The sequence below is a fragment of the Balaenoptera musculus genome, chromosome 6 (assembly GCF_009873245.2).
Source record: "Balaenoptera musculus isolate JJ_BM4_2016_0621 chromosome 6, mBalMus1.pri.v3, whole genome shotgun sequence".
NCBI lineage: Eukaryota > Metazoa > Chordata > Mammalia > Artiodactyla > Balaenopteridae > Balaenoptera > Balaenoptera musculus.
The window spans coordinates 112,817,850-112,829,996 of record NC_045790.1 but is presented as its reverse complement, the minus strand read 5'-3'; the positions used below and the strand labels follow the sequence as shown (position 1 = coordinate 112,829,996).

Genomic DNA, 12,147 nt, shown 5'->3' with positions numbered 1-12,147 from the left:
TTGCTTCGAGGCTCTTCTAGAAACAATAAAGTTTTTCCCTCAAATCGTTTCCCTGATTTCTCAAGCCCGCACCCCAGCCCGGAGTTTCCCTGACGCGCGCTCCTCGCCTGGAAGGTGGGTCCCCTGCGTCGGAGGCCACGGCCCAGGTAGCCAGCAGAGGTTAAAGGCCCTGGGACCCCGGCGCGCGTGTACCCCTGGCGACTGGGGGCTGCAGCTGGTGGGCGGGGCGGGGCGGGGCGGGGCGGGGCGGGAGGGTGGGTAGGAGGAGCAGCGGTAGGTGGGCGGGGCACGCAGGAGGGTAGGTGGGGCTGCGGCCGGTGGGCGGGGCGCGCGGCTCCTTTCCCCTCCCCCGAGCCCCGCCCGGCCCCGACCCCGGCGGGCCCTGAGTCAGGCCCCACCCAGCGCGCTACTAAAGAAGCCCGACAGGCCCTGGGTTTCGCCGGACTGCAGGCGAACCGAGACCCTGTTTTCAGGGCCGGGCTGCGCCCCTCCCTCCGTCCTTTCTAACGCTGGTCCGGCCGCAAGGGGCTGAGTCTGCAGCCCGCAGGGACAGTCGCGCTCCCCCGCCGCTCCCTGTCCCCGCCCCGCGCCCGGCCGGAGGAGCAGCGCCGCGAGCCCGGAGCCTGTAGTGGCCGGCCGAAGTCGTGGTGCGCGTCTCGGCCCCAAGCTCCTGGGTGCAGATCCCCGGCTGGGGCGGCCGAAGCTCGGGCGTGGTTCTGCGTCGGCGGAGCGGCCCCGGCGGCCTGGGCCCCACCGGAGGAAGAAACCAGCGGAGCCGACGGTCGACGCGGAGCTTTGGAGGACGCCGCGCCCCAAGCCCGGCTGGGGAAACGGAGGTCCGCAGAGGGAGGGAGAGGGAGAGGGAGCGGGCCTGCCAGAGGCCACCGGGCGAGCCGGGGCCAAAGCCCCAAAACTCCGGCCCGGGGATCTTTGTCTGACCTCGGGCGGACCCCCGCAGAGCTGTCAGGCGTCCCGCGCTCTCAGTGACCCGGGCCGGACCCAGCGCTTTAGAGCCCTTCCCGCACATCAGGGGCGGTGCGGATTGCGTCTTGCCACCGCACCAAGCCCCCTGTAGCTGAGGAGGACGCCGAGGCTGTGGTGGAGCGGGCAGGAGAGCGCCTTGCCCAAGGTTACCGCCGAGCGGGTGAGAGCTGAAGCGCGTTCCCGCGGTCCCGGGAGAGCCCAGGCCCCCTCTCCCGGAGGAATGCGCTGCTACCACCCCTGCCCCCACCCCCATCCCGGGGGATCTATGCCGCCCCTCTCCGCGCACCACCCCCTCCCCAGGCCGAGTGTGTCCCCGCGGTGCGGGCTCTGGGCTTGATTTCCGGCGTCCTCGCAGTTTCCCCTGGAATCCTTCTCCAAGCCCCGCCCCCCCCCAAGCGCTGTTGCCCTAGTCCCTAGGATGGCCGCCCTTAGCTCATCACAGAAGGAGGTCAGCAGGGAGACCTGAGAGACAAGGCAGGGAGCCGGTCGCCTTTCGCAAGGCACAGCAGCAGGCTTTGGCTGAGTCCTGAGCCTCTGTCCCTCAGAACTGCCAGATCTGGGCCTGGGTCCAGCAGGACCAGGAGACAACTGGAATCCACATTCCCCTGGTGGGGCCGCCCAGGGGAGGGCAGGGCAGCAAAAATGGGGCCACTGTCCTGTGGCTAAGGAGCATTCCTTTGCAGGTGTTTCCTGGACCCCGGAGACACAGGCTCCGAGCCTGACACCCCTGAGAGAGGTGGGCTGGCACGCCCAGACTCCGCAGGTACCCAGGCTCAGATGCTGCCCACCCAGCGATGCACTGCCCCAGAATAGCCCTGGGCCTGGGGTTCTGCCTGCTGGTGGGCATAGCCCTCTGCTCTCTGTGGTGAGCATGCCCCGTGGAGCCCTCCCTCCCTACCCCAGACCCCTGCCTCTCTCAGCATCTCAACCCCCAAACCTTGACCCCTTCACAGGATTCCCAGGTCCCACCCACCTCTCTCGGTGCACCTGTCCCTTCACCCCAGCCCCAGTAAGACTGAACTAGCCTGGCTTATGGATTTTGCTTTGCAGTGGCCTCCTGGCCTTTGCACTTGCTCTTTCCTCTGCCTGGACTATTCTTCTAGCCATGTTAATGAGGCACTCCTGTTTATGCTCCAGAATTCACCCTATGTGTTCTTCCCACAAAGCTCTGGGGGCTGCCCCCCACCACCAGCACCTCGTGTGCAGGGCCTGGCGTCAAGAACATTCCTGTCCCGGGAATGAATGGCTGCATGGCTAATGACTCATTGCAGAACACCAGGAGGCTTTGTCCTCCGAGGTCAGCCGGACCCAAGGAATGATTGGGCGGGGGCGGGGAGGGGGAGGGGAGGTGTATCCCAGGTGCACCACTCGGGGCCTGCATTCCCGCTAACATGCAGCAAAGTGAGTTTTCAGCCTCAGGTGCAAAGTCAAGTCAACAGGTGTTATTTCCTTCCCAGGGTGTATGTCGAGAACTGGCTGTCGGTCTCCTATGTCCCCTATTATCTCCCCTGCCCAGAGATCTTGTAAGTATGGTCCAGGGAATATTGGGGGCCCCCTGAGTGGAGGAGATGAGAGGGGTTTTAAGGTCACTTTGTAGGTTCTTAGGTCCTAAGCTCATGATTCTGAGCAGTGTGATAAGCATGTAGGTAATTTATGAGCTGCCACAAATGTGGAGTGAAATTCCCCCGTTTCAGTCCTTGGGTGTCCTTGCAGTGCCCCCTCCACAGTTCTGACCTTGAGCACGTTGCATAGCTCTGAGCCTCACTTTGCTGTATCTGTAAAATGGGATGATAGAGGTGCCCCTCCCGAGCCAGGCAGAGCATGGGGTACTGTGATGATGCCTGTAAATATCCTGGTGTCGCACCTGGCACGTAGGAGATGCTCAGGAAAGAGTGCTTTTAGGACTTGACTTTTTTTTTTTAATAAATTTATTTATTTATTTTATTTTTTATTTTTATTTTTGGCTGCGTTGGGTCTTCTTAGCTGCACACGGGCTTTCTCTAGTTGTGGCGACCGGGGCCACTCTTCGTTGAGATGCGCGGGCTTCTCATTGCGGTGGCTTCTCTTGTTGCGGAGCATGGGCTCTAGGTGCACGGGCCTCAGTAGTTATGGCACGCGGGCTCAGTAGTTGTGGCTCACAGTCTTAGTTGCTCCGTGGCCTGTGGGATCTCCCTGGACCAGGGATCGAACCCGTGTCCCCTGCATTGGCAGGCGGATTCTTAACCATTGCGCCACCAGGGAAGTCCAGGACTTGACATTTTGCTCAATTTTGTGTTCTCTGTGGCTTCAAAGAACAAATGGACACATGATCAGTCTCCCCCACATAACAAATCTGACATTTTGTCAGTTAAGAGTGAAAAAGATTTGGTTATAGATGAATCTAGAACTTGAAATGATTCCTACTGATTGCGTCACTTTTTATATCCGATATCAAATGTATCTCAGACTTGCCAAGATGGGATCAAACAGTCTGCCGTTCAGATCGCCCCAGCGCTGTTGTCGTTCAACTGTCATTAGCGAATAATTCTCTGCCCTGGGCAGGTTGTTCTGTGGCAGCAACGGCCTGATCCCAGTGGCCTCCTCTCACCGTGGTTTGTTTCATGCCCCAAATAGGTGCTGGTTTATAAGAACCAGTGTGTTTCCCAGCCAAGTCCTCCATGTCATCAGACTAAAGCTAATAACAATAATTTTCCAAGTCCAAAAAAAAAAGAGTGAAAAAGGTGATTTGGGACAGTCTCAGGGGGACATTTGGCCACCCAGTCTTGTTTTTCATGACAGCAAAAGGAAAGTTTAAAATCTGGGTCATAGACTACTAACTAACAACAAAGTGTGTTTCACTATTATAAACATAGAATACAGTAAATTAGGAGGCTGGATAACAGAAAAGACAAAAGAAAAGAAAATACCCTCTTGTGTCTTGCTGGTCCATGTCATACTCTGACTCCAAAGTTCATTGTCAGCTCGTCGGTCGCTACGCTTTCTATTTGAACAGATTGTTCTAAAAAGCAGAAAGGCAGCTTGATATTGAAAGTAGTTGTGGCCACAATGTTTTTGTGATTTTTATCCAGTTTCCCCAGAATTGGCTTTCTTTTTTGGCGTCTGGTCACCATCCTTTTATTCCACCCAGGGACTGGGCCCTAATTCTTGAATCCCTCTCCCTTTCCCACCAACAAGTTTGCGGCATTTAGGTTGTTTGCAGTTTCCCAGCATTCTAAATTAGTTTGTAATGAGCAACTTTGGATATGCAGCTTTTTCCATCTTAAAGATCCTATCCTTTGGTAAGTTTCTGAGCCAAAGGATATGGCTGAGGTGTCCATCCATCGCGTCAGGTTGCTCTCCAGGGGGACCATGGCACACACACACTCGAACTCACACAGATACACCACCACCCCACCACCCCACGGCAGCTGCATTGCACCGGGGCTGGTGCTGGAAGTATTAGGTGCTACGAAAAACAAAAAGCAAACCACCTTGCTGACTCCAGACATGGGAAATGTGATGTGGTTTAAATTTCATTTCTTTGATTCCTACCAGGCTCTCACCTCCCCCACGCCTTCCCATTAACTGAATTTCCTCTTTGGTGACTCACCTGCTCCAGCACCTTCTCTCCTTGGCCTATTGGTGGGTCCTCTATGACCACCCTTGGCCGAAAGTACTCGCTACATTTTTTTTCTTTGCAGTTTGTCTATCTTTTGGTTCTACTGAGTTATTTTTTTTTTAATAGATTAAAGTTGGAGATTATTGTTTGTTTGAAATGGTCACATCTTCCCCTCTGTTCATTTGGATCTCTTCTTTACTTTTAGTTTCATGACCTTCAGAGGTTGGGAAATGTGAAGTTCCTTTTTTTGGCTCTGGCTCATCTGTGGCTTTGGAATTCTTATGTCTAACCCTTTAAAGTGGCCAGAGCAGAGCGTGTCCAGGCTGGTGGGGGGAAGGGAAATACCGATGGCCAGGGAAGTGTGGAACAAGGGCCCCTTTCCCCTTCTCACTTCTGACCACCTTCTCAGAGTCCCATCACTTTCTTTTCTTCTTTCTTTCTTTTTTCTTTTTGAAGATGTTGTCTTCTTTATTTATTTTTGGCTGTGCTGTGCAGCACGCAGGATCTTAGTTCCCCTGCCAGGAATCAAACCCACACCCCCTGCACTGGAAGTGTGGAGTCTTAACCACTGGACGGCCAGGGAAGTCCCCCTATCTCTTTCTGAACAGGGACCTGAAATGTGCTTGTCTCTGTGAAACTAGAGCAGGGGGCCAACTGGATGGATCAACTTTTAAAAATTGTTGCTTCCAGAGTATAGACTGATCACAGAAGGAAAACTATAATAGGGTTTCACTTCTAAGAGATCTCTGGAAGAGTCATATTTATAGAGACAGAAGTAGGAATAATAGTTACCAGGGGCTGGGAGACGGAGTGGGGAGTCAGTGTCTCAGGGGCACAGGGTCTCAGTTTGGGACGATGAAAAACTTCTGGACACGGATGGTGGTGATGGTTGCCCAACAATGTGAATGTCCTTTAATGCCCCTGAACTGTATACTTTCAAATGGTTAAAATGGGAAATCTTTGTTATGTATATCTTACCGCACACACAAAGCACAGACTGAAAAAACTAGGAAAGCTCCAGGAGGCTTAAGCCATCCCATCGTAGGAGACGTACTGAAGAGACCCAAGTGAATGGCAGGCACCCACGTCCTCAGGTGGTCTGAGCCTTACAGGCGAGCTCAGGCCTCTGCCGGAACAGGTTCTGACCCGGTCCCTGGGTGGCCTTGGGCAAGCCTTTCCCTTCCCCAGGCCTCACTTCCACCCTGGGGAGTGACATTATTGTCCCCATTTTAAGGGTGAGGGAACTAAACCCCGAGGAGTGAGATGTCCGGCCCCTGGTCTCTCCAGCCAGCTGGTGGCAGAGCCAGAGGCATGTCACCGGCAGCCTCCTGTGTCTGACCCTGTCGCCGGCCACCTCCTTCCTTAATCAGCCCTCCTTCCTAATCCCCCCAGGTTGGCCGCAGCTAGTGGAGGCCGGCCACACAGACAGCCTGCCAAGAAGGGGCCAGGGTGCTGCCCTTACCATTCGCTCCGTGCTGGGCCCTGGCTGACAGGCCCCGACTCACATACCTGTCTTACCTCTCACGACAGCTCTAAGGGTTAAGGGTGCTGCCTCATTTTACAGATGAGGGAAAATGGGTGTATCAGTCAGCGTTCCACTAAAGAAACAGGACCAGGAAGAGGGAGGGAGACTGACTGACTGACTGATTGATTGAAAGCAATCAGCTTACACGACTGTGGGTGGCTGAGCCAGTCTGAAATCCACGGAGCGGGCCGTCGGGAAGGGTGGGCTGGAACTCTTCGGCAGGAGCTGACACTACTGTCCACCGGCAGAATTTCTTCTTCAGGGAAACCTCAGTTCTATGCTATAGCTTTTCAACTGACCGTATCAGGCCTACCAGACTATGGAGGATGATCTTTACACGAGGTCAACTGGTGTAGATGTTACTGACATCTACAAAATCCGTACCTTCACAGCGATGCCTTGATTGGTGGTTGTGTAACTGGGTCCTTCAACTGACCATCACCATAGGTTCAGGTTAAGTAACTCGCCCACCCAGGCTAGAAAGTGGCAGAAGTGGGCTCACCGGACTTTTGCAGCTCCACAAACCTTCTCCCCAATGCCCAGGCTCTTCCAGAGCAATATGTTTGAAAGAGAGACAGAAAAAGACTTTGGAGACAAATGGTACCAGGCTGGAATCACTGCCCTGCCACACGGTGACCCTGGACAGACCGCCTCTATAGGAGTCCAGCCCCGACAGAGTGGACAGAGCAGTGGGGGAGGGTCAAGGGTGTCTGGGGGGTTGGAGGTGCCTGTCCCATGGGGTGCTTCACCTCGACCTCATCCTTCCCTGCTGAGTGTTTCTGCCCCCCACCAGCACTAATGGCTCTGTCTCACCTCTCCCACCAGCAACATGAAGCTGCAATACAAGGGGGAAAAGCCATTCCAGCCCGTGACACCGTAAGCAGACTGTTACTTCCCCCTTTGTGGCCCCGGGGTTGGGGGCTGCCTCCCCTTAACCACTCACCCTTCTTGGTTGCAGGTCACAGTACCCTCAGCCCAAGCTGCTGGAGCAAAAGTAGGTGTTGGTTAGGGCGTGGGCACAGAATGGAGAGACCTGGGGTGGAGGCGGGGGCACAGGCCTCTGATCTGGAAGTTGGGGTACTGGAGGTGTCCACTGGCCTCGGGGTCTGGGTAGTCTGGGACCTGGGCTCCAGTCCAGCTCTGTCACTAGCTGTGTGACCTTGGACAGGTTACCCAACCACTCTGGGCTTTTTCTGCACAGGTGGATAATAATAATACCCACCTGATAGGAGGTTGGAGGATGAGATGAGACGGTGTTTGCAAAATGCAGAGCAGGGAATTCCCTGGCAGGTCAAGTGGTTAGGACTCCGTGCTTTCATTGCTGAGGGCCTGGGTTCAATCCGTGGTCAGGGAACTAAGATCCCTCAAGCTGCGTGGCGAGGCCAAAAATAATGATAATAATAACGCAGAGCACTGTGCCTTCTGCATAGTCGTGCTCGATCCATCGTTGATGATGATGCTGATGACCCCCGTCTCCGAGGCACTTAGCGGGCACCGGAAATGCCAGGCTCCTCTAGACACTGGACCTGCATTAACTCCTGGTCCTCTTGACCACGCTGGGAAGTAGCTATGACTATCCCCACTTTCCACATGAGGATCCTGGGGCCCAGAGACAGGGATGAAGCTGCCCAGGGCCACACAGCTTTGGCAGGGCCAAGATGAGAGGGAGGCTTTCCCCAGGGGAGGGTCTCAGCCCCCACGGCCTCCTCTGCTGCCAGGCCCACAGAGCTCCTGACCCTCACACCCTGGTTAGCGCCCATTGTCTCCGAGGGAACCTTCGACCCCGAGCTTCTGCATCGTATCTACCAGCCGCTGAACCTGACCGTCGGGGTCACGGTGTTTGCCGTGGGGAAGTGAGTAGTGGGCTGGGCTGGGCTGGGGGGAGGGGGGGTTATAAATTCTGAACCCCAGGAATTTATAGTCTGGGGAGAGACAGGACCCCAACCCGGGCACCAGGGAGGCCCTGAACCAGGTGCTGTGCAGGTGGGAAGGTACAGAGTGGAGTATGCTGGTGGGAGGGGAGCTTCCTGGAGGAAGGGGGTCTGGCCCTGGCATGGAAGGGGGGAGGGGGAGGCAGCCCAGGTGAGGAAGCAGCGGGAGCCTTTGTCAGGAGGCACCCTTGTCCCTTCACCCCTTCTGCTTCCCCTGAAGCGTCCAGGCAGGTGTGAAGGAGTGGAAAGCCCCCCAGACCACCTCATAGAATTGGGGGTCCGTGGTCAGGCCACAGGCAGGTCAAGAGACCCAGGCAGAGCTGGCCCTGCCCTGGGGACCCTCTCTCCTCCAGCCTCCAGCCTGCGGGCTCTCTGGACACCTCCTGTTTTCCCCTCTCCTTCCTCACCCCGCCTGCCCTTTCCTTTAGGAGCCATCACCTGGCAGCTGCCCTCTGGGTCCCTTTCTGGGACTCCTGAGAGAGGGACCCTAATGGGTCCCCAGCAACTAAGCACTGGCCAGATGATGGATGGCCCAGCGGGGGTCAGGGGACCCCCCCCACCACCGGCCCAGTCGGCACCCAGCATCCGGCACCACTCGCCTTCCCTTGACTCAGCCACTTCCCCGCTTCTTGGCTACTTTCCTCTCTCTGAGCCTCAGTGTCTGTGCCTAGGAAGTGGGGACTGTGGTCCCTGCCTTCTAGGGAGTTTATGAGGCTAGAAGCAGAGAAGAATCCCTTAGAACACTGCCTGGCACTTAGTAAGTGCTCAATAAAAGTTAGCTCAGTCTGTGAATATGAGTCATCAAGTATCATTATTAGGACGGTCTTAAGAGGTTGGTACTAAGATTGTGGGAATTTGACAGACAAGGACCCCGAGGGGCAGACCTGAGTGACTTCTTGAGATGGGAAGCTGGGAGGTGGACCCCAGCCTGGCCAACCCCAGCCCTGTCCGTGTGGTGCCAGCACACAGTGGGGACCCAGGAAGCGGCCCTGCTGAGGCCATGGTGCATGATGGGATTCTCTCCACCAGGTACACCCAGTTCGTCCAGCACTTCCTGGAGTCAGCCGAGCAGTTCTTCATGCAGGGGTTCCGGGTGCACTACTATGTCTTCACTAACGACCCCACGGCCATTCCTCGGGTCCGGCTGGGCTCCGGCCGCCTCGCCAGCATCATCCCCATCCAGGGGCACTCCCGCTGGGAGGAAATCTCCACACGCCGGATGGAGACCATCAGCCAGCATATTGCGGAGAGGGCGCACCGGGAGATCGACTACCTCTTCTGCCTCGACGTGGACATGGTGTTCCGGAACCCGTGGGGCCCCGAGACCTTGGGGGACCTGGTAGCTGCCATTCACCCCGGCTACTTCGCTGTCCCCCGCCAGCAGTTCCCCTACGAGCGCCGGCCTCTTTCCACCGCCTTTGTGGCGGGTGGTGAGGGGGACTTCTATTATGGCGGGGCGGTCTTTGGGGGGCGGGTGGCCAGGGTGTACGACTTTACCAGGGGCTGCCACATGGGCATCCTGGCAGACAAGGCCAACGGCATCATGGCAGCCTGGCAGGAGGAGAGTCACCTGAACCGCCGCTTCATCTCACATAAGCCCTCCAAAGTGCTGTCCCCCGAGTACCTCTGGGATGACAGGAAGCCCCAGCCCCCCAGCCTGAAGCTGATCCGCTTTTCTACCCTGGACAAGGACACCGACTGGCTGAGAAGCTGACAGCTGAGTCGGGGCTGCCGTGGATAGGGGGGACCCCAGTGAGCGCCCAGCTCACCGGAGCCTCACTTCTCAAGCCTTAAGTGAGACCAGCCCTGTGCTGTCTACCTCTCAATCTGCCGGCAGAATCCAATGGGAAAATGGGCCTGTAAAGGCCTTTGTAAACTGTGAAGGGCGGTGTGCATATGAGGAGAACGCCAAGATCACACAGCCTGTGGCCCAAGAACAGCAGGACAGGAGGAGGGGAGACCAGAGGTGGAAGAAGACAGGGCCCGGCAGGCCTCACCCAGCACGCGTGCCTTGCGGCGGGCTCTGGAGTCTCAGCCCCGCCCAGTACCTCAAATTCCCCCTCTGTCCCCCTTCTGTTGCCTGTTGCCCTTAAAGTTGCACTTCTAACACTCGTGTGCAAGGCATCCCGGACCCCTTTTCTCTGGCTGCAGAGGTCCTGGGTGCTGTGATGTCCCCCAGCCACACGGAGCCAATTCCTCGCTCAGGACCCTGAGTGAGCCTTTGAAATCGACCAGGTCTAGGCTCTCTCTGGTTTCATGTCCCACCTCCCTTGAGGTGCACCACACTCCCTGGCACCAGCCGCCTCCTTTGTAAGAGGGTTTGGGCAGTTTTTAATAAAGGTGGCGTATGCTCGGCCCTAACCGGGGTTTCTTCACCTGCACATCCAAGTATCTTGGCCACCAGCCCGCAGGGATGCAGACAGCCTGGATTGCAAATACACTCAGCTCGGGTAGGTGTGGTCGGGGTACAGTTTTCCAGAGAACCTGGGCTGATGCTCGCCGCTGCAACAGACAGGGTTTCACCCTGCTTCTCCTGGGAGATGGGTGAAGTGGAAATGTCGCCGGATACGCTGCTCCCCTGAGTCGGGGCGAGCAGAGCCTACCAGCTGGATACCCTGTGGGCTCTTGGTCCCTGAGCACACAGCAAATATGTCTGCCGGGGTTCCTGCATCCGCGGTCAGCCTCAGCCCTGGGATGCCCCTGGCGGGCGTGGGGCCCCAAGGCCGTGGTGCAGGCCCAGGATTAGAGGGGCTTCAGAGCCCTGCGGTGGTTCCCTCTGCCTGGTGGGACAGAGATGCAGTGGGGGCGGCCCAGTGTCCACTCCCCTGGGGGAAGCAGCATCTTTGCCACGTAAGGCAGGGGCGGAGGGCGGGGGGCGGTGCAGTCTGTGGCCATGTCTGGAGGAGCAGGAACCCACCCTCCTGACCACCCCTGGCAAAACTGGGGCCAGCCCCAAGTCCACTCTTCCCGCAGCCTGTGTTTTGGGCGGCAAGCGAGGACAGACTACAAGAGTGTGGACAGACTGAGTGACCGCTGTGAGGAGACAGCCTGCGCTGGAGAGGATGGTCAGGGAGAGGCCCCGAGGGGCTCCCTGGGCAGAGGGACAAGGGCGGACCCATGGCCCATGTGTCCCTAGTGGGGAGCACCTTACCATGGTGCCTGGACCTGCCCCAGGGTGTGTGTGAGGCCAGCAGTGTTGAATGAGCAGGCCCTGCCTTCACGGAGCTTCCATGTTGGAGCAGGGAGAGGGCCCTTGATGTGGAGACCAGAGAAGCCCTCAGGAGCAGGTGGCCCTGAGGCCCTGAGGCCCGGGCAGCAGCATCCTTGCAGCGGGGAAGTGAGCCCCTTCTCACTCCCAGCCCAGCTGATGGGCCCTTCTCAGCCGTGGCCCAAACCCCGGGCACTATGGCTACCCTGGTCTCCATCCCAGGGTGCAGGCCTCAGACACAGTGGAGTGAGTTACAGTGCCCAACTCCTGGACCCAAACCAGGGTCCTGGCTACCTTCCACAAAGGAGCTGAGGGCTTGGGGCCAGAGCTGCTCCGTGGGTGGGAAGAAGTAAGGGCCCTGGTAGGAGTGGGAGGGGTGGCAGGAGACAGGCCCGACCCGGCAGAGGGAGGGGGAGTGCCGGAAATAGAAATAGACGAAATTACAGGTGCAAAATGTCTGCAGTGCCCCCTGGCATGGAGGCCCCTGAAACGTAAAACTTGCCATCCCCTCATGGCCACCTACCACCTCCCCACTCCCTACGGTCCAGCATCCCTGCTCTGCCACAGGGCCTGGCCCTGCACACGTCCACTCACACGGCCTGCTGGTCAGGCCTCCCTGTCCAATCACCAGGCCAATTCCTGGGGACAAACTCCTGACATCTCCTCCAGGAAGCCTGCCTTGATTTATTCCCCCCTCCAGGGTGGGTGCCTTTCAGTGTTCCCATAAATCCTCATCCCTGTGTCATCATTGACAGTGTTCTGCCCATCTCCACCCCTTTCCCCAGTTGGTAAACCCCAAGAGGGTACAGATGGCAGTCAGCCAGGTTTACCCTGGTACCCGAAACCCAGGAGGCATTCCATGAATGTTTGTTGAATGACTGCATGAATGTGAGGCAGCTGA

The 12,147-nt window shown here is 57.3% G+C and overlaps 1 protein-coding gene across 8 annotated transcripts; it reads left to right on the top strand.

Annotated features, from left to right (window-relative positions):
- The first annotated feature begins 706 nt into the window (after positions 1 to 706).
- GBGT1 (globoside alpha-1,3-N-acetylgalactosaminyltransferase 1 (FORS blood group)) lies at positions 707 to 10,395 on the top strand. 8 transcript variants are annotated; one of them, XM_036854601.1, is made up of 8 exons: positions 750 to 821; positions 1,667 to 1,849; positions 2,151 to 2,281; positions 2,442 to 2,507; positions 6,933 to 6,983; positions 7,066 to 7,101; positions 7,826 to 7,960; positions 9,068 to 10,395. In XM_036854601.1, exons 3-8 carry the CDS (start codon positions 2,223 to 2,225, stop codon positions 9,750 to 9,752), a joined length of 1,032 nt encoding a protein of 343 aa, XP_036710496.1. In that variant the 5' UTR covers positions 750 to 821; positions 1,667 to 1,849; positions 2,151 to 2,222; the 3' UTR covers positions 9,753 to 10,395. The 8 variants fall into 8 exon arrangements, with proteins under 8 accessions (XP_036710491.1, XP_036710495.1, XP_036710496.1 ...); XM_036854596.1 differs by lacking the exon at positions 2,151 to 2,281 and having other exon boundaries at positions 707 to 836; positions 1,668 to 1,849; XM_036854595.1 differs by lacking the exons at positions 750 to 821; positions 2,151 to 2,281 and adding an exon at positions 1,009 to 1,144 and having other exon boundaries at positions 1,668 to 1,849.
- The last annotated feature ends 1,752 nt before the right edge of the window (positions 10,396 to 12,147 follow it).